At 43.5% G+C, this 21160-nt stretch overlaps 1 protein-coding gene across 1 annotated transcript in view; it reads left to right on the forward strand.

Moving 5' to 3' along the window:
* The window catches only part of STK32C (serine/threonine kinase 32C), a 293893-nt gene that overhangs the window by 139719 nt on the left and 133014 nt on the right, over nucleotides 1-21160 (forward strand). The window contains exon 2 of the mRNA XM_040361363.1: nucleotides 10425-10480. Coding sequence (XP_040217297.1) covers nucleotides 10425-10480 — 56 coding nt within the window. The remainder of the gene's footprint in view (nucleotides 1-10424; nucleotides 10481-21160) is intronic.

The following is a 21160-nucleotide window of genomic DNA, read 5'->3' on the forward strand; positions in this document are numbered from 1 at the left end:
CCAGAGGTTACAGCATATCATTACCACTTACTGACTGGTTGCTAGATTTTACAGCACACATTACGGCTCACTGATCAGTTGCTAGAGGTTAGAGCACATGATTTCTTCTTGCTGATTGGTTGCTGGAGATTACTGTACAGTAATACTGCTCACTGCTAGAGGCTACAGCACATCATCTCTTCACTGCAGAGGAGAATAATATACATATGAATGCCGCCTTTATTTACATATGAATGCCGCTGGCCTCGGCTATTTACATATGAGTCCCGCCGCTATTTACATATGAATGACGGTTATTTACATGTAGACACAGTGGGCCAGATTCACAAAGAGTTACGCCGGCGTATCAGTAGATACGCCGACGTAACTCGGAATCTAAGCCCGTCGTAAGTTTAAGTGTATTCTCAAACTGAGATACACTTAACCACTTCCCGACCGCCTCATGTAGATATACGTCGGCAGAATGGCACGGACAGGCACATCAACGTACCTGTACGTGCCTGCCTAGACGTGGGTCGGGGGTCCGATCGGGACCCCCCCCGCTACACGCGGCGGTCGGGTTACCTCGAGGAGCGATCCTGGACGACGGCGCGGCTATTTGTTTCTAGCCGCTCCGTCGTGATCGCTCCCCGGAGCTGAAGAACGGGGAGAGCCGTATGTAAACACGGCTTTCACCGTGCTTCACTATGGCGCTGCATCGATCGAGTGATCCCCTTTATAGGGGAGACTCGATCGATGACGTCATTCCTACAGTCACACCCCCCTACAGTTGTAAACACACACTAAGTGTACACTTAATCCTACAGCGCCCCCTGTGGTTAACTCCCAAACTGCAACTGTCATTTTCACAATAAAGAATGCAATTTAAATGCATTTTTTGCTGTGAAAATGACAATGGTCCCAAAAATGTGTCAAAATTGTCCGAAGTGTCCGCCATAATGTCGCAGTCACGAAAAAAATCGCTGATCGCCGCCATTAGTAGTAAAAAAATAAAAAATAATAAAAATGCAATAAAACTATCCCCTATTTTGTAAACGCTATAAATTTTGCGCAAACCAATCGATAAAGGCTTATTGCGATTTTTTTTTACCAAAAATAGGTAGAAGAATACGTATCGGCCAAAACTGAGGAAAATTTTTTTTTTTATATATATGTTTTTGGGGGATATTTATTATAGCAAAAAGTAAAAAATATTGAATTGTTTTCAAAATTGTCGCTCTATTTTTGTTTATAGCGCAAAAAATAAAAACCGCAGAGGTGATCAAATACCACCAAAAGAAAGCTCTATTTGTGGGGAAAAAAGGACGCCAATTTTGTTTGGGAGCCACGTCGCACGACCGCGCAATTGTCTGTTAAAGCGACGCAGTCCCGAACTGCAAAAACACCTTGGGTCTTTAGGCTGCAAATTGGTCCGGGGCTTAAGTGGTTAAACCTACCTAAGATACGACGGCCTGTGCCGTCATATCTTAGGGTGCAATATTTCCGATGGCCGCTAGGTGGCGCTTCCATTAAGTTCGGCGTAGAATATGCAAATGAGTAGATACGCCGATTCACAAACACTTTAATCTTCTTTATTATAAAAGTTGCTCTGAGATGGTGTTCTGTATAGAGCACACATTTTGCAGTAAAAACCTAAAGATTACAGATGAGTGAGAAATATCTGTTGTGTAGAGACCCTCGCTGTGATGTATTCCTAATAAGATTGTCATATTTTGGCACCACACGTGTTGTATTTTTCTAGAGAAATGCGATACTTTCCCTGTGAAAACAGCATGTAAAACATTTCTCCATCTGTTGGGTTTGGAAGACTTCTTCTTAAATGTATTTAATAACGCTCTGTAATTTTTAATGATTCCCATGCTGTACATATAACAAAGGCAGGCAAGATTGGTGCGATTAAAGCAGACGGCAGAGAAAACAATATATGAGGTTTGTAGGGCAGCTGAGGTCTTACAAACAAATATACCTGAATAGATCCAACGGGGAATTGTGCTGGAGGTTGTAACACATGGAAAATTGCTGAGAACAGACACAATTATACTGTTCTTGCTAGATATCAATTAATTATAGGCATTGTACACCTTCAAGTGTTTTTTTTATTTTTTTTAACTATGTATTAGTATAGTCCCTGTGTTGTTTACCTTACATTGCAATGATGGGCTCGCATGTTGAGGTTAGAGTTTGTAGTGTCATAGATAATTAATGCCCATGTATTCATTCACCTAGCTTGTCCCTATTCGCTAAAGGGACAGGGCAACTTCTCGCTCTGGGTTACACAACAACCAATCTTCACTTTTGCCTACCTATGCCGTTTCCTCTGTGTTGCTTCACAAATGTTGTAAGCTCTCTGTTAATTGCTCTGCTTGTTTTGTTTGTGTCAGATCTAATTACTATTTAACTCTCACCTGCACCAGAGCTAAACCAAGGGATTGTGGGATACGACCAGGGCCGTTTGAAGGAATTTGGGGGCCCCAAGCATAGAAAAAAAATGTGTGACATTTTCAAGTTGAGAAGCGGGTGGGGGGGCTTACTGAATTTTATTAAGTTAAGGCCTGGGAGGGGGAGGGGATTGCTGCTGAAAACATTACTTCATTTGTTAGGATATCTTACAATCTTTAGCCTGCATACACGTGTATGGGCAGCACTCCTCTCCCCACCATCCAGGATACCGCTATACCCCCGCACAAGACACTCTACCTCTATTAGGGTTGCCACCTCATCCCTTTAAAACAGAACACATATGAATTACACAGGTTCTGAGGCTAATTTAATGCAGGTAAGGCACCAAATGAGTCTAATTACCACCTTAATCAGCCACAGAACCTGTGTAATTCATATGTGTTCTGTTTTAAAGGGATGAGGTGGCAACCCTAACCTCTATCCTCCACAGAGCCTCACAAGACTGAATTCCACACGCCGGCATATGTTGGCGTCCGCGCGGCAGGAGATTCAGTTTGCTGTTCCCGGGCCGGACTGAAAGGAAGTGAACACTCAGTGTGTGCACTTCCTGTCAGTCCGGCTGGGAACAGGAAACTGAATCTCCTGTACCGCGCGGTTATGGTACCCGGCCGACCGGACTACAGGAGGAAGCAACGGTGTGGCAAGGGCCCGCCCTGCTGGGGCCCCAGGCCAGCTCGGGGGCCCCAAGCAGTTGTTTGGTTTGCCTGTCGTGTTCCGACGGGCCTGGATATGACTGTCTGGATTTAGCAGCAGGATTGGCCAAATCTATACAGCGGTACCTTCGATTACAAGCATAATTCTTTCCAGAAGAATGCTTGTAATCCAAAGCACTCGTATGTCAAATGGAGTTTCCTCATTGGAGTCAATGGAAACTCAGATAATTCATTCCACAGTGATTGCTATTGTATGCAGTAACGCATGTGGCCAGAGGTGGGGGGGGTGCCGGAGACACTCTGAAACACTCAGAGCCACTCAGATGCATTTGGAGACACTTGGAGAGGCTCAGAAATACTCGGGAATGGGTCTACAAGCGGATCTAAGTGCATCCGAGCGGCTCCGAGTGTCACCTGCGCCACATGCAGTACTGCATACAATAGCAGTCACTGTGGAACTAATTATCTGAGTTTCCATTGACTCCTATGGGGAAACCAGCTTTGATATACGAGTGCTTTGGATTACAAGCATTCTACTGCACTCCCCATTGGCTTGAATCCTGCTCGTCTTGCGAGACAACGTTCGCAAACCGAGTCAGTATTTTTTTTAAATAATAGCTCGTATTGCGAAACGCTCGTAAACCGCGTTACTCGCAATCCGATGTATTACCGTATATGCTTTATAAGAGAAATTAAAGATTTCTTTTTTTTTAAGAATTTATACTTACCTAGGTGGACGATGCTGCATCTCTCCCCCGCTGGCTCTAAGACTGAGAACCGAGCGATCAAAGACCGTTGATTGCTTGGTTCTTCTCTGGGCTGTGGAGGGGGCAGGAGCCGCTGGCTCAGGCTTGCTGAGAGGCTGAGTCAGGTGCTGGCCCAAGCATCTGGGTGAATCCTGATCATATGGTCGCGATCTTTCCCCTGCCTGGACCGACTCTGTGATAACAGCTGTCAGCTGAAAACAAACTTTCTCCTTTATATGGCGGCAGGTTGGCTCCCCTGCATGAATCGCCGTAGCTGTACGGCGGCCGCTTTAAGGGCTATAGGGGGCGCATGTGTTCGCTCCTCAGAGAGCCAGAATGGGGATCTGTCAATGTAAACAGACAGATCTCCGTTCTGTCAGGGAAGAAGTAGAGAGAGATCTGCTGTTCCTAGGACAGATCAGGATTACTGGCAGCAGGAAAATCAGGCTATCAGGCAAGCCAAAGCAAAACACTGACGTGCAGTGCAATAGGAGAACCTATATACCCTCCCAGCAACCAACATCAAGTGGAGACTGATTACTGGAGACTGCTGGCTGCTGTGAGACACCCGCTGGTGGACACTGGAACTGCAACCTCCTGCTCTGGGAAGCACAGTGCCACTAGCAGGTGAACCGGGTCCTGACCAGAGATGTATTATGGCCTAGGCCGACAAGACCCAGGCCTAGGGCGGCACTTTGCGGGGGGCGGCGAAAAAGCCCTCATCCCACCCTGTCCCCCTGTCCTCATCCCACCCTGTCCCCCTGTCCTCATCCCACCCTGTCCCCCTGTCCTCATCCCACCCTGTCCCCCTGTCCTCATCCCACTGCGTCCCTCTGTTCTCATTCCATGAAAATGACAGGACAGGTCTTAAAAAGTAAGGGGTGCGTCATATATAAAGTAGGGGGTGCGCGAGTTTCACCAGGCCTAGGGCAGCACAAAACCTAAATACACCCCTGGTCCTGACAATGTGGTTTCTTTACAGGAAGTTTCAGTTCTTAGACTATAGACACGCATTAACCAGTGCAGTGGCATGCCTCATGTTTGAACAGAAACGTCTGACATAGGAATGTGGAGATTTGCTCTATTATAGGCTGTACGTACAGGGAAGCAAATGATACCATGAAACTACAAGATCAATGCACATCTTATGGAGGTGAAAAACACATGGTGCAGGTTGGAAGATTTGTATTGCCTTTAACCACTTTATGCTCACCATATAGCAAAATGACGGTTAGTGAGTGGTTTCATTATCCTGACTGGGCGTCATATGACATCCAGCAAGATAAGCCGTGATTGCACGCCCACGGGGGATCGTGTGTACAGGGCTTAACAGTAGCACTCAGACTGGGAAACGGATGGGTCAAGGACAACCTTTTGCAGCACGATTTCTCCAGTGCTACTGGATCTTCTAATAAAAATAAAATAAAGGGTTAACCCACCAGCTTTTATGAATAGTGTCTGCTTAATATCATGACTAAATCTGGCTCTGGTACAGGCATTGAACTGTAAAGGGGTCCCTAGAGTTTTGAGAACAAAGATGTCAGATCCTTTCTCTCTATACAATGGTTTCTGCTGTAGGAAATGTTGGAAGAAGCCATAGAATGGATGAATGGATGATGGTATAGTACAGTGTTCTGTGTTTGCAGAGATGAAGACTTGCAATTCCTTTTTCATAGCTTCCCCATGGAATATATGGTCATCTGGCATTCCTGATTACAGCAGAAAATGAGCGTTTTAGTAACCTAGAAATATTTCTGAACCAGCTTGGTTTGAGAGCGATTTGCAAGACAAGCAACATTTTTTAATACCTTTTGACTTGATATACAAGCAACGTCTTAATATAAGAGTAGTGTCATGCCACAACTGAGTATAAAACAGAAGAGAGGCGCCTCCAAGTGTAGCAATATGGTTACATTTAATGAATTTTATCTATTTTAGATACATTCCATCTGCATCCACCCCTGATGAACGAGCAATGATCTTGCGAAACGTGCGTCGGGTTCTCTGATGCGTGCATTTGTATATACTGCATTGTATAACGTTTGTATCAATTTTAATTACCTTTTATTATGTGCAAATCCATTGGCTGAGCTACCATGCTGTATTATTCATGTATGTACATCTATTTTAATAAAAAATCTATACTGTTACTATTTTTGTTACTCAGTGGCAAACTGTGACCACCTCATTTAAAGTCCCAAGGGCGACTCTTTTTCTGCATATGCATACAGGGATGGAGGTGTATCACCGGTGACTGCAGACCTTTTATCTTTATTACATTTAATGAAGGTACAACATTTAGCAAAACATTGCTACACTTAGAGGCTCCTCTCTTCTCTTTTATACTCTGGAGCTCCTGCTGGATTTTGCTTCTAATCCCCTTGCGGAGGCTTCCATTTGTGGATGGACATTTTATGGTTACACAACCAATCACATTGCTGTAATCTTTTTATATGGACTATAAACTGAAGGACTTATGAATAAATGGTTGTGGAACGAATCATCTGAGTTTCCATTATTTCTTATGGGGAAATTCGCTTTGATATACAAGTGCTTTGGATTACAAACATGTTTCTGGAACGAATTACGCTCGCAATCCAAAGTTTTACTGTATTTTCTATGACAACATTCCAAAACAAGTGAGGTGTTTTCTAGGCCTTAGAATTTCCAAGATAATACAGAACAACATTTTAATTTTTTATTGTATAATACTTTTTTTTTATATTTACTTTGTGTAATGGGGATATTTTCAAAAGCTCATTGGCAGATTGGGAATTCTTTTTTTTTTTCCCTTTAATATTTAATATAAAGCTTTTATTTATTGAAAATCACAATAGGTGTGTTGATGGTATGGGGGTAATAGAATTGACTACCATCCATAGTAACACACAGTACATTACAGTGGGGATGGAAAGTTTGGACACCCCAGGTAAAAAATTTGTATTAAAGTGGTTGTAAAGACAAAAATATTTTCCTCTTAAATTAAAGTCTGACAGTAGCTGATAAAGTAAAAAGTAATGTTTTGCATTATAACTAGTTTGATACCTGTTTTATTCACCTCCAGCACTCCTGAATTGGTATTCTCACTGACTTCCTGGTTTGCGGTGCGCATTCATTCTTGCTACATCACGGCCTAATGGGAACTACAGCTTCCATTAGGCTTAGCCTCCATGCCTGTGAGGGATAAGAGAGCATCTTCACGCAGGGCTGTAGTCATAGGGAGGGGGTGAGCACATTCTGCTTTCCACCATGCAAACTGGCTCAGATGCTGGTGGAAAGCAAGAAGAGGAGAGACAGGAAATGGCATTTTCAAACCTGGATTACTGTATTTTGGAGGTCTAAAGGAAAAACGAGGTAAGTGATATTTGAAATTCTCCAGCTTACAGCAATCAATTGATCTAATAAAAAACGAACCTTTAGTGTTCCTTTAATGTGCATAACAAAGCCAAGGAAAGATGAAAAAATCTCCAAAAGGCATCAAATTACAGATTCGACATTCTTATAATATGTAAAAAAAAAAAGTTAGATTATATTTCCATCATTTACACTTTCAAAATTACAGAAAGCAAAAAAATGGCGTCTGCAAAAGTTTGGGCACCCTGCAGAATTTATAGCATGCACTGCCCCCTTTGCAAAGCTGAGACCTGCCAGTGTCATGAATTGTTCTCAATCATCGTCTGGGAAGACTAGGTGATGTCAATCTCAAAGGTGTTAAATGCCCAGACTCATCTGACCTTGCCCCAACAATCAGCACCATGGGTTCTTCTAGGCAGTTGTCTAGAAAACTGAAAGTGAAAATAGTTGACGCTCACAAAGCTGGAGAAGGCTATAAGAAGATAGCAAAGCGTTTTCAGATGTCAATATCCTCTGTTTGGAATGTAATTAAGAAATGGCAGTCATCAGGAACAGTGGAAGTTAAAGCAAGATCTGGAAGACCAAGAAAAATATCAGACAGAACAGCTTGCAGGATTGTGAGAAAAGCAATTCAAAACCCACGTTTGACGGCACGATCCCTCCAGAAAGATCTGGCAGACACTGGAGTTGTGGTACACTATTCCACTATAAAGAGATACTTGTACAAATATGGTCTTCATGGAAGAGTCATCAGAAGAAAACCTCTTCTACGTCCTCACCACAAAAATCAGCGTTTGAACTTTGCAAATGAACATATAGACACGCCTGATGCATTTTGGAAACAAGTTCTGTGGACCGATGAGGATAAAATAGAACTTTTTGTCCGGAATGAGCAAAGGTACGTTTGGAGAAGAAAGGGCACAGAATTTAATGAAAAGAACCTCTGTCCAACTGTGAAGCATGGGGGTGGATCAATCATGCTTTGGGGTTGTATTGCAGCCAGTGGCACAGGGAACATTTCACGAGTAGAAGGAAAAATAGATTCAATAAAATTTCAGCAAATTTTGGATGGTAACTTGATGCCATCTGTGAAAAAGCTGAAGTTAAGAGAGGATGGCTTCTACAAATGGATAATGATCCTAAACACACCTCAAAATCCACGGGGGATTACATCAAGAGGCGTAAACTGAAGGTTTAGCCATGGCCTTCACAATCTCCTGACCTCAACATAATTGACAATCTATGGATAGACCTTAAAAGAGCAGTGCGTGACAGACAGCCCAGAAATCTCAAAGAACTGGAAGACTTTTGTAAGGAAGAATGGGCAAAGATACCTCAAACAAGAATTGAAAGACTCTTGGCTGGCTACAAAAAGCGTTTACAAGCTTTGATACTTGCCAAAGGGGGCAGTACAAGATATTAACTCTGCAGGGTGCCCAAACTTTTGCAGACGTCATTTTTTTGTTTTCTGTAATTTTGAAAGTGTAAATGATGTAAAAAAAAATATCTAACTTTTTTTGACATATTATAAGAATGTCTAATCTGTAATTTGATGCCTTTTGGAGATTTTTCCACCTTTACTTGACTTCGTTATGCACATTAACCGGTTGCCGACCGCCGCATGTACATGTACGTCCACAGAATGGCACGTACAGGCATATGGGCGTACATGTACGTCCCCGCCTTTCCGTGGGTCGGCGTCCGATCGGGACCCCCCCCCCCGGTACATGCGGCGGTCGGAAACCCGCGGGGAGCGATCCGGGACGAGGGCGCGGCTATTAGTTTCTAGCCGCCCCCTCGCGATCGCTCCCCGGAGCTAAAGAACGGGGAGAGCCGTATGTAAACACGGCTTCCCCGTGCTTCACTGTGGCGGCGCATCGATCGTGTCATCCCCTTTATAGGGGAGACACAATCGATGACATCAGACCTACAGCCACACCCCCCTACAGTTGTAAACACACACTAGGTGAAGCCTAACAACTTCAGCGCCCCCCGTGGTTAACTCCCAAACTGCAACTGTCATTTTCACAATAAAGAATGCATTTTAAATGCATTTTTTGCTGTGAAAATGACAATGATCCCAAAAATGTGTCAAAATTGTCCGAAGTGTCCGTCATAATGTCGCAGTCACTAAAAAAAATCGCTGATCGCCGCCATTAGTAGTAAAAAAATATTTTTTTATAAAAATGCAATAAAAATATCCCCTATTTTATAAACGCTATAAATTTTGCGCAAACCAATCGATAAACACTTATTGCGATTTTTTTTACCAAAAATAGGTAGAAGAATACGTATCGGCCTAAACTGAGGGAAAAAAAAAATTATATATGTTTTTGGGGGATAATTATTACAGCAAAAAGTAAAGAATATTGAATTTTTTTCAAAATTGTCGCTCTATTTTTGTTTATAGCGCAAAAAATAAAAACCGCAGAGGTGATCAAATACCACCAAAAGAAAGCTCTATTTGTGGGGGAAAAAGGACGCCAATTTTGATTGGGAGCTACATCGCACGACCGCGCAATTGTCTGTTAAAGCAACGCAGTGCCGAATCGCAAAACTTGGCCTGGGCATTTAGCTGCCTAAAGGTCCGGGGCTTAACCGGTTAATACAATTTTTTACCTGGGGTGCCCAAACATTCGATCCCCACTGTACAATTATTCAGTAGAGTAATGCCGCGTACACACGACCATTATTCATGTCATGGAAAAAAACAAAGTTTTTCTCGACGTGATTCCTCTCAAGACTACAGGGGAGTCAGGACGCTCTCTACGTTGCAGATAGAGAAAGGAGCTGTGTGTTAGTGGGCGTCCTGACACTCCTGCTCGCCCCCTCCCCCCTCAGGAGGCTTTCTCCACACCAGGGAGAAAGCCTTGCATTACTGTGTGGAGTTACAGACAGAAGAACAGGAAGTGAGGATTTCTCAGAAGAAATAAGGACATTTAAAAGCAAAAATGGAAGGATGAGGTAAGTGAAGGAGGACTGCACTAAGGTAAAGGAAGCTATTTAGGAAAAACAAATTGTACCTTTACTACCCCTTTAAAACAACAACAAGGGCAGAAGATTTAATAGATGGAAAGATGAAAAAATGACTGAAGTTCGTCTTTAAGACGCTGTAAACTATTAATGCTTGTAACAAAACAAAATGCTGTGGCATGAAATCCATTCCAGAAGAGTTTACAGTTTATTAATACAGATTTTCTTCTCCTTGCAGTGAACTTGGATCATTTTCAGATTCTTCGGGCAATTGGCAAGGGAAGCTTTGGCAAGGTAACAGCGCGTTCTGCTTTTCTACAAACATCGAAGCCGGGACATAAGGGTGACATTGTGACTTCAGAAATGTGTATAAATGGCAGCATGCAGAATTCATCCTGATGTACTACATACAGTATATTTCTGGTCAGAACCAAGAAGACGTGATTAGGAAACTAAAAAAAAAAAAATGTGTGACCATTAATGCCACACAACTGTGCGTAATCTAGTGTATTTTTTGTGATTTGTTTTTTTTTTCATAAACCAAATTCACAAACAGGGTCATCTTTAGACCCTTTTCATAGCGTCGGCGTTAAAACTCTATTTTTACCTAAAAATGTAGAGTGGTACTACAGCGCTACTACTAAAAATTGAGCAGGAAAAAAGCACAACAAAAATAACCAAATGGTAAAGCTGCATACAAGAACCAATTGTAATTAAAGTTGTCCAATTTTATCTAAATCAGTGTATACATTGGGTATGTACAGCCTTTTGATATTTGCCGGCAATGATGTGATAGGAATCCCCTCCGCTATTCCTTCCGTCAGCTCAGATAAAAGCTCAGCTGCTGTAGTCACCTGGCAACCCATGACTAAGTCACGTGTCGAGTGACGCAACGCGTGGGGGAGGAGCCTAGTGACGCGATCGACGGACATCTTGTTGTATGAGGAGATCGCCCCGCACTGAGCGGCATGAAAGGCTACATCGAAAAAGCTGTTTTTTGATCTGGGGATCCGTGAGTGTAATTGCAAACACCGCATTTATGTTCTCCCTTTGACCCACAATATTGCACCATATCTTTTTTCCTTTTGTTTCTTTCCATGAGCTGTGTCACCCTGAACTACCAGAGCGTCAGCCTGAGCTAAACAAACATTGTGAAAACTCCCAGCACACCATAGGATTGTTCCTTCTCATTCCAAGTTAATTGTACTGGTCTGTGTGAAGAAGGGGGGGGTGTTTCTTGTGTTTTTTGCCTGCAATACGCCCTCAATGTGAAAGGGGTCTAAGGCTGCTTTCACACTGAAGCGCTGGGTGCTCTGGTGGTAAAACGCCGCTATTTTAAGTGGCGTTTTACCGATTAGTTTGCCGCGATTTTTGGCCGATAGCGTCGCAGTTTTAACCCACGCTAGCGTCCGGAAAAGGGTTAAAACCCACCCGCAAAAACGCCTCTTTGAGTTTTGTGGGCTGGTGGGAAACGCTACCCCAGTGTTTTCAATGGGAAGGGGCGCAATAGGAGCGGTATTTTTTCCGCTCCTACCCCGCCTCAAAGATGCGGCTGGCAGGACTTTTTTTTAGCGTCCCGCCAGCGCTACGCTCCAGTGTGAAACCCCTTAGGCTTTCACACTGGATAGAAAGGAGCGGCTGCCGGGCGCATTGCAATAGCGCCTGCAAAGCGCCTCAGTGTGAAAGCAGGCTGCTTTCACACTGAGGCGCTTTGCAGGCGCTATTGCGCTAAAAATAGAGGTGATCAAATAACACCAAAAGAAAGCTCTATTTGTGGGGGAAAAAAGGACGTCAATTTTGTTTGGGAGCCACGTCGCACGACCGCGCAATTGTCAGTTAAAGCGACGCAGTGCCGAATCGCAAATACTGGCCGGGTCCTTTACCTGCATTTTGGCCCGGGTCTTAAGTGGTTAATGAAACTAGAATACGGGATGAACTTCCTCCTGTGACTGAGTTACAAAGTAACAAAATATGTATCAGAATTGAACTTGACTGAGTTCCCAGACGGTTGCTATAGATACAATAACCAGGCAGTGCAGAATCTAAAGTCATTATGCATCTATATATAACTTCCCTGGAAAGCTAGCAATCTAAGTGCTACTCATTAGAGTGAGCATATTATGAAACGTCCATACACAAGCTGATAGTTGTATACAGTGTTGTGACTCATAATATTCAAGAAGGAGACTGTCGGGACCTAAAGGAATCCGGAAGAATAACAAGAACTTGTGAACACCAGAAGATTGTTATTCCATACAAGGCTTATAGACATATACCTGAAAGAGTGCGAATAGAGCATACTCCTCTGGGGCCTAGGGGGCGCCACCTTTTATTCAAGTCAAACCCAAACGCTTTAGCTGCGCATGACATTTTATTTTTTACCACTTCAGCCCCCGGAGGATTTGGCTGCCACTTTTTGCGATTCGGCACTGCGTCGCTTTAACTGACAATTGCGCGGTCGTGCGACGTGGCTCCCAAACAAAACTGACGTCCTTTTTTCCCCACAAATAGAGCTTTCTTTTGGTGGTATTTGATCACCTCTGCGGCTTTTATTTTTTTGCGCTATAAACAAAAATAGAGCAACAATTTTGAAAAAAATTCTATGGGCCGGATACACGTAGCGCGGCGCTTCTTTACGTCCGGCGTAGTGTATCTCAGATACACTACGCCGCCGTAACTTACAGCGTATTTCCCATATCCACAAAGAATTTGCGCCGTAAGTTACGGCAGCGTACTGTAGTGTATCTGTGTCGGCGTAAGGGCGCGCAATTCAAATGGATGAGATGAGGGCGTGTTTTATGTTAATACGTCTTGACCCGACGTAAATGACGTTTTTTTTAACAGCGCATGCCCCGTCCGTGGGGGTATCCCAGTGCGCATGCTCCAAATTAACCTGCAACAAGCCAATGCTTTCGACGTGAACGTAATTCTACGCAAAGCCCTATTCGCGAACGACTTACGCAAACAACGTAAAATTTTCAAAATTCGACGTGGGAACGACGTCCCTACTTAACATTGAGTACGCCTCATATAGCAGGGGTAACTATACGCCGGAAAAAACCTTACGGAAACGACGTAAAAAAATGCGCTGGCCGGACGTACGTTTGTGGATTCGCGTATTTAGCTAATTTGCATACTCAACGTGGAAATCGACGGAAGCGCCACCTAGCGGCCAGCGTAAATATGCACCTTAGATCCGACGGCGTACTAAGATGTACGCCAGTTGGATCTAGCCCAGCTTCAGGCGTATCTTGTTTTGTGGATACAAAACAAAGATACGCCGGAGCAACCTAGCAGTTACGCGGCGTATCAATAGATACGCCAGCGTAACTGCTTCGTGGATCTGGCCCTATATTTTTTACTTTTTGCTATAGTAAATATCCCCAAAAATATATATAACAACATTTTTTCCTCAGTTTAGGGCGATACGTATTCTTCTACGCATCAGCATCCCTGTCTGATGATCCCCATCAACACCACACTAAACACACTACATGGCAATCAAACCCTACACTACTTAGTGATCCAATTCTTCAAAAAAAAAACTATTAAAACAGCCATTACAAGTTATTTCCAAAAACAAAATCCAAAAACACCTACATTTTGAGTATTTAAGAAGTACATGAATGCACATTAATAGGCATTATAGGCTTATATCACTAGGCACCAAACTCAAAAAAGACAAACTAAAGAGAGACTTGACCTACTTTCTTGAATCTCACAACTAGAAGCTACACACAAACAATCACAAGACCAAGCCTCGGAAACTAAAATTAACTGGGGCCTGCACTGAACTAAAACAAATGTTGGATTCAGATACGCATCGTATCGTCTTTCTGAGTTCTGAAGTTCTATTATAAATATGGGGATAAAAGCGTAAAATTCTTAGACAAATCCTTAACAGTCACGTCAGCAACAAATTCTGTCTGTAATATAAAAGACCCACTAAATGGTTGACTCTACAACCTGAAACCTAAGTATACCCAACAGACACTAAAAAAGACACTAAAGGAAATTGAGAAAATTCTATCCCCATGTTGGAAGGCAACATGAGTCAATATAATATGTCTGGAGTTTCTACATATCTGTTTCCTATTCCCAAGAAGACGACCCAGGGCTCATGGAGATGATATTGGCAATACTGCCCCCAGAGGCCAATTACGGCAGGATGGTCAGTAATATAATCGGTTGAGGAGGAATGTCCTAGGAACACTGATTCCTCCAAAACTGAGTTGGGTCGGCAATGGGAGCAGTGTTGCCAACTGTCCGTATTTTTACGGACAGTTCGTAAAAACGGGCACTTTTTTCCCCCGTTCGTAAATGTCCGTGGTTGCGGGAATGTGCCAGTAAAAATAGCCGAGATCGGTTTGGCTTGGAATTGCACATGGAGATTGGAGGCAGGGGGTGATGGTGGCAGGGGGTGATGGTGGCACTGCAGAGGGGGATGTTGGCACCGCAGAGGGTGGGGGATGGAGACAGTGGTTGTTGGTGGCACCAAAGAGGGGGATAGAGGCAGGGGACGATGGAGGCAGGGGGCCTGTGGGAGATTGGAGGCAGGGGGAGATTGGAGGCAGGGGGAGATTGGAGGCAGGGGGAGATTGGAGGCAGGGGGAGATTGTGGCACCGCAGGGGGGGGATGAAGGCAGGGGGTGTTGGTGGCAGAGGGGGATAAGGCAGGGTGTGATGTGACTAAATAATTTGCCCTTATTATATCGAAAACAAAAATATGTTTTTTTACCTTAATATCTACCTTAAATAACATTGCTATTTGCCTAGCGTACTTGTTTGTAGCCTTAATACTGAAATTTGCACCTAAAAATGTAATTTAGGAACTTTTGTGAAATGCCAGTACATTTCAGGTGTCGTGCCAGTAAATTTCAATCTGGTAGGTTGGAAACACTAATTGGGAGGGGGTTTGGGTGAGGTGTGACTGAAGTTTGTAAAAAGGGCTGTTTCAAACAGAGAGCTCTTTTTTCTATGCTGGCCTTTGCAGAGCCACAAGGCTCTCTCTTTCGCTGCAGACCTTTGACTGAGACCTTGCTCTGGAAGCTGGATTGGGCCTAGGCCATGCGGCCCAGAGCTGTCTCTTTTAACATCTGGAGACCAGCCAACGAGTCTATTCTAGTCTATTCTAGAGGATGTGATAATTATCTTTGATTGTTTTTGTATATAGATATCTGCTGTTTAGTATATTCCTATTTTCTTGGGAAATAAATGTAACATTGTTTACTAAGCAGATGTGTTTGTTATATCATTGTGCTTATCTGACTCCTATAGACTAGCTAATTTATAGGGATAGGCAAGTTAATACATGTATGCAATAGTTATATTTTATATTAGATTGTAATATTATTGCAATTTACTTCACCCCACTTTTCTAGAAAATAGTAAGAGACTAAAATACTGTAATAGCAAAAGATGGCAAAGACCAACAACTCAAATTACAGACCAATATGCTTACTAAATGTTGATCTGAAACTACCTGCTAAAATGCTTGCACATCCCATATCTTCAGAGTCTTATAGCTGTCACGTACCTGGTAGGAGTCTGGTATGACGAGGTCAGCCCCTCTTGTATCTCCAGCCCAAACCCCTCTGAGGTTGAGACAGATGGCGGTTAGGGCTAGGAGGAACACGAGTGCCTGTAGTGTTGATAGGCTCGTGGCCGGAAGCAGGTGAAGACTTGCAGGTGCGGAAGGCCCAGTAGTAACAGGACACCGGTGAGGTTGAGGGAACCAGTTGGTGTAGAGGAACTCCAACTCTCTAACAGGAACGGAACAGGAAACTAGCAGGAACTGCTGGGTTGCAGCGGTCGGATGACTAGTCGGGTCAGAGGGAAGCCGGGTTCGGCAACAGACGGGCGGCGAGGCAATCAGGGAAACAGCAGAGGCGAAGTCCAATGGGAAGCCGGGGTCAGAAACCATACAATCAGGTAAGTATCAGGGTCCAAAGTATTAACAGGTGTCAGCAAACAGGGCACTTGCTGAAGACCAGTCAGCACCGCCAGGCTGTCAGAGCCCCCTTTAAATAGCCAACGGGAGGAGTCAGGAACGCCGTTTGCGCGTGCACGCCGTCCGTTGCGCCCGCGCATGCGCAGAAGCGCGCTGAAGTGGCTGGTGTATCCTTTGCACGCGCGCATGCGCGCCGGAATTCCGAGACGCTTGTTGCATTCTAACAGTGCGCGCATGCGCACGTGCGTGCACCAACGGTCTTCTCTTACATTGCCCCCCCCTTAAGGGCAGCCTCCGGATGCCCTTCAGGTCTCTCTTTTCTGGGTGACGTAGAAAAAAGGCTTGCACCAGTCTTGGGGCATGTATGTTTGAAGCTGGTTCCCAAGAGTTTTCCTCAGGGCCGTAACCTTTCCACTTGACAAGAAATTGTGTTTGGTTGTTTCTACGTCTACAGTCCAATACAGCCTCCACTTCAAACTCCTCATTCCCCTCGATCAACACAGGGGGAGGAACTTCGGAGACCCGGTTAGGAAAGGGATTCGGTGTGATTGGTTTTAGTACAGAAACGTGGAATACTGGGTGTATCCTCAAGGTCTCGGGTAGCGCCAATTCGAAGGCAACTGCATTGATCTTTCGTTTTACAGGAAAAGGCCCCAAAAATTTTGGACCCAGCTTTTTAGAAGGACAACTCAACTTAAGATTAGCTGTGGACAGCAAGACCTTATCCCCCGGTTCCAGGTTCAGGTTGCCCCTTCTCTTCCTGTCAAAGAACTTCTTGTTACTGACCTGGGATTTAGAAATTGCATCTTGAAGTACCTGATTATTGGTGTTAAAGTTAAGCCGGTCTTGTACAGCAGGTACAGAAGATTCCGCAGGAAGTTCAGGTAAAAAAGAGGGATGGTAGCCAAAATTAGCGAAAAATGGAGATTGCTTCGTTGCTGAGTGCATGGTGTTATTGTAAGAGAACTCCGCAAGTGGAAGGAGGGAAAACCAATCGTCTTGTGCGAAGGAGGAGAAACACCGTAAGTATTGCTCGAGGGTTTGATTCGTCCTCTCGGTCTGGCCGTTGGTTTGAGGGTGGTAAGCAGAGGAGAGACGAAGTTCAATCTTTAGTGCTTCACATAAGGCCCTCCAGAACCTAGAGGTGAATTGCACCCCTCGGTCTGAAACAATACTGTCGGGAATACCGTGAAGTCTGACAATCTCCTTGATAAAGGCTGTGGCAGTTTCAGTAGCAGACGGAGTGCCTTGCAAGGGTACAAAATGAGCCATCTTGGTGAGGCGATCTACCACGACAAAGATGGTATTAAAGTCCTCAGATGGGGGAAGTTCTACAATAAAATCCATGGAGATCATACTCCATGGTTTATTGGGTACAGGGAGAGGCTCCAGAAGACCCCAAGTCTTGGCTCTATCTGTCTTGTTTTGCAGACAAGTGATACAGGAATTTACATACTTCTTGCAGTCCTGTACCAACTCTGGCCACCAGAAAGAGCGGGCAACTAAATCAGCAGTTTTGCGAATTCCATAGTGTCCGGCTAGAGGGTGATCGTGGCAACGTCCAAAAATGGCAATCCTGAATTGTTCCGGAACAAAGATCTGTTCTCCATGGAGAAAAAGACCATTCTTTAACTGAAGGCCCAATGTCCTGCGGAGGTGGTTGGTTCAGCACACTCGTCTTCATCTGAGAAATTAAGTCTGTTTGCAGAATTAAAAAGCTCTTCGCCGGGAGGATGGTATCAGGTTCTGCAGAACTCACCGGATCGTTAAACATACGGGACAAGGCATCTGGCTTACCGTTCTTAGAGCCCGGGCGGAAGGTGATATGAAACATGAATCGAGAGAAAAATAGTGCCCATCTAGCTTGCCGAGGTCTTAATCGTTTAGCTGTTCTCAAATATTCCAGGTTTTTGTGATCCGTGAAGATGAGGATTGGATGCGAGGCCCCTTCCAGGAGGTAGCGCCATTCTTCGAGCGCCACCTTAATAGCAAGCAGTTCCCGGTCCCCAACATCATAATTCCTTTCAGACGGATTTAATTTTTTATAGAAAAACAGTAGACGTGAATGAATATAAAGACTAAAAGTCCAGACAATTCGATGTGAACTGTAGCAGCGCTCAATCAAAACGTGACTTCTGATTAGATACTATGAAGCCATAGGTGTGCAATAATGGTGCAAATGAACAAAAGCTGTGAAAGGTGTCTTCAATATCATGTGTTCCTTATCACCAAGGGAGTTGAATTTTCACCGCGTGGGGGGATACTATCCCCTAATGGGAATGCACTCACCAAACCGAGGATAAAAAACCGCATTGGATACACAATCAGCCTTTGACATTGGTCCCGCACACTCCACCACTCTGCTGGTTAAGATCTTGCCCGTGTACATATAAAGGAATAAACTCTGATAGTATAGTACTGTTTTCAAAAAGTTTATTTAAGCAAATGAGCCCCCCTTATAAAATGTGCGTACCACAATGAAAGATAAAACATGCATGTAAATGTACTGTGCCTGTCTCCTTCGGATGGATTAGAAATGGTGCTCCGGCTCTGTTTCTCAGTTCCTGATCTCTGGAGGGTACAGTGTTTGGATCGTCTGATGCTGGCCACGCCCTGACGCGTTTCGTCATTGGTTGACTTCGTCTGAGGGCGTGGCTAACAGCATTCGGCGACCCATTATATAGCCAGAGGTATCCCTACTCATTGATTGCGTCATTGCGTCATTTCCGCGCATGCGCGATGATGTGCATGAGGCATCAGCCCATAGTAGGGCGGAAGTGGGAAGGCGGTGCTATCGCAGCCATAATATGCTAGTGAAAGTAGAATGGAGCACCGCCCTCTGGTTCAGCGTGCTGGCTTAGTTCCCGCGCATGCTCAGCTGCATACGGGAAACATCTGCCAGGTCTTGGGCGGAAGTAAGATGTGATCCTAGCCGCACAGCTACATACACAATTAATGTCCACAGAAACGTAGGACATCCAATCAGTGATGTTGGGCGTCAGAGGTGCGCGCGCATCTCTAAACAGAGAACTGCAGGCCCGCCCACCCCTGTCTGATTGGACCAAATGGTCCATCAAGCCTCCAGCTGCCAGAGCTCATATGTGAATGGACTATAATAACCCGCAGAAAGCGTAACCACTGCGGGCATTGATAGCTTCCATAATGATGGCATGAATGAAAATGACAGTGCTCTATGTTCAAAAAGATATGGAGATGCAAATCAATCATATATCTCTGAGAATAGCACAGATCAGTTAACAATAAGCATAGAGCAACGCTAAATGATTATATGGTAATAAAAACGGCAAAGATGGTTAATATAGGTCTAAAACACTAAAACACTAAAACCAAAAACCTGTGTATAGTGTGTACAACCAACATATAAAACCATTCTTAGAATCGATGTATAAAAGAGATAAAAACAAAGTGCCATTTAAAACCACAAAGTAACATTATAAAATAAATAAATAAAACCACAAAAAAGAACTTAATGTGGAAATATAAATAAATAAATAAATGAACCATAAAGTGAGAGGAACTTAATATAAAAACCATTAGCATATATATTGAATGAACTTAAAACCAATACCGACAGAAAATGGGCGACTTTTTTGGAGACCAAAAACTCCAAATCATATGGATATGAACCCTCTTCTATGAAAAAGTATGTGGTTATGCATCGCTTATAAAGCAGTTAATGTCCAATTCAATGTTCATGCCTTTTGGGGCAAGCGATTCGGTCAGAAAAATCCATCTTGTTTCACTCTTTGATAGTTCTCTGACTCTGTGGCCTCCTCTCCAGTTTTGCATTATATGTTGGATTCCCCAAAATTGCAGCCCAGATGGATCCTGGTTATGCTTTAGTTTAAAATGTAATGAGACGTTGTGATCTTCATACCCTAACTTGATGTTATTGATGTGTTCCATCACACGTATTCTCATTTTTCTTTTTGTTCTTCCAATATAAATTAAATTGCATGGGCATTTTAATGCATATACAACATGGTCAGTGTTGCAAGTGATGAATTGGTCAATATCAAATTCTATATTATTAACCGGGCATGTGAACTTTTCAATACCTCTCATGATGTTTGTAACTTCTCGGCATGGTTTGCATTTCCTGCATGCAAAAAAGCCATTTTGATCCCAAAAGGTCTTGGGTTTGGCGGGCGGATCTAATACCTTCTTGACAATCCGATCCCCATAGTTCGAGGCCTTTTTATAGATAAATTCAGGCTTGGGTGGGAGTGCGGGTCCCAATTTTTTATCCATCATTAATATGTGCCAATGTTTATTGAAAATTTCTTCCACTTCTTTATACTGGGCATGGAACTGGGATAAAAAGGCCCACTCTTTTGTGTTAATGGCAGGATCACCGTCGGATTTTTTATTCTGTAAACATGTTTCCCTGGGTATCTGTTTTATTTCTTCCACCAATCTTCTCATTTTATCCGGATGGTAGCCTCTGGCTTCAAATCTGTCGGTTAAAATTTTAGATTGTGTGATAAAATTCTCCGTCTCAGTGCAGTTTCGTTTCACCCTCATAATTTGCCCTTTAGGTATGTTTCTAATCCATAGTGGATGATGTCCACTAGTGGTGGGGAGGTAGCTGTTCCTGTCGGTGGGTTTAAAAAATACCCTTGTGGCTAATCCATGTTCATGACGGTATATTGTTACATCCAAAAAATTGATTTCAGAACTGCTGTGTTCAGAGGTTAGCTTAATGTTTTTATTATTATTGTTTAAAATACTTAAAAAATCATTAAGAGAGTCAGTGGAACCAGCCCAAATAAAAAACAGATCGTCAATGTATCGTTTATAAAAAATTAGTTCACTCCGTCTGTCTTTAAAAATCACCTTATCTTCCCATTCGGACATGAACAGATTTGCTATACTTGGTGCAAATTTCGCGCCCATGGCAACTCCTCTTTTTTGAGAATAATATTTGCTGTCGTACCAGAAGAAATTATGGGATAGACAGAAATCCAGAGCATTACCAATAAAAACCTTTTGATTGTGTGGCA

Source organism: Rana temporaria, chromosome 8, assembly GCF_905171775.1.
Source record: "Rana temporaria chromosome 8, aRanTem1.1, whole genome shotgun sequence".
NCBI lineage: Eukaryota > Metazoa > Chordata > Amphibia > Anura > Ranidae > Rana > Rana temporaria.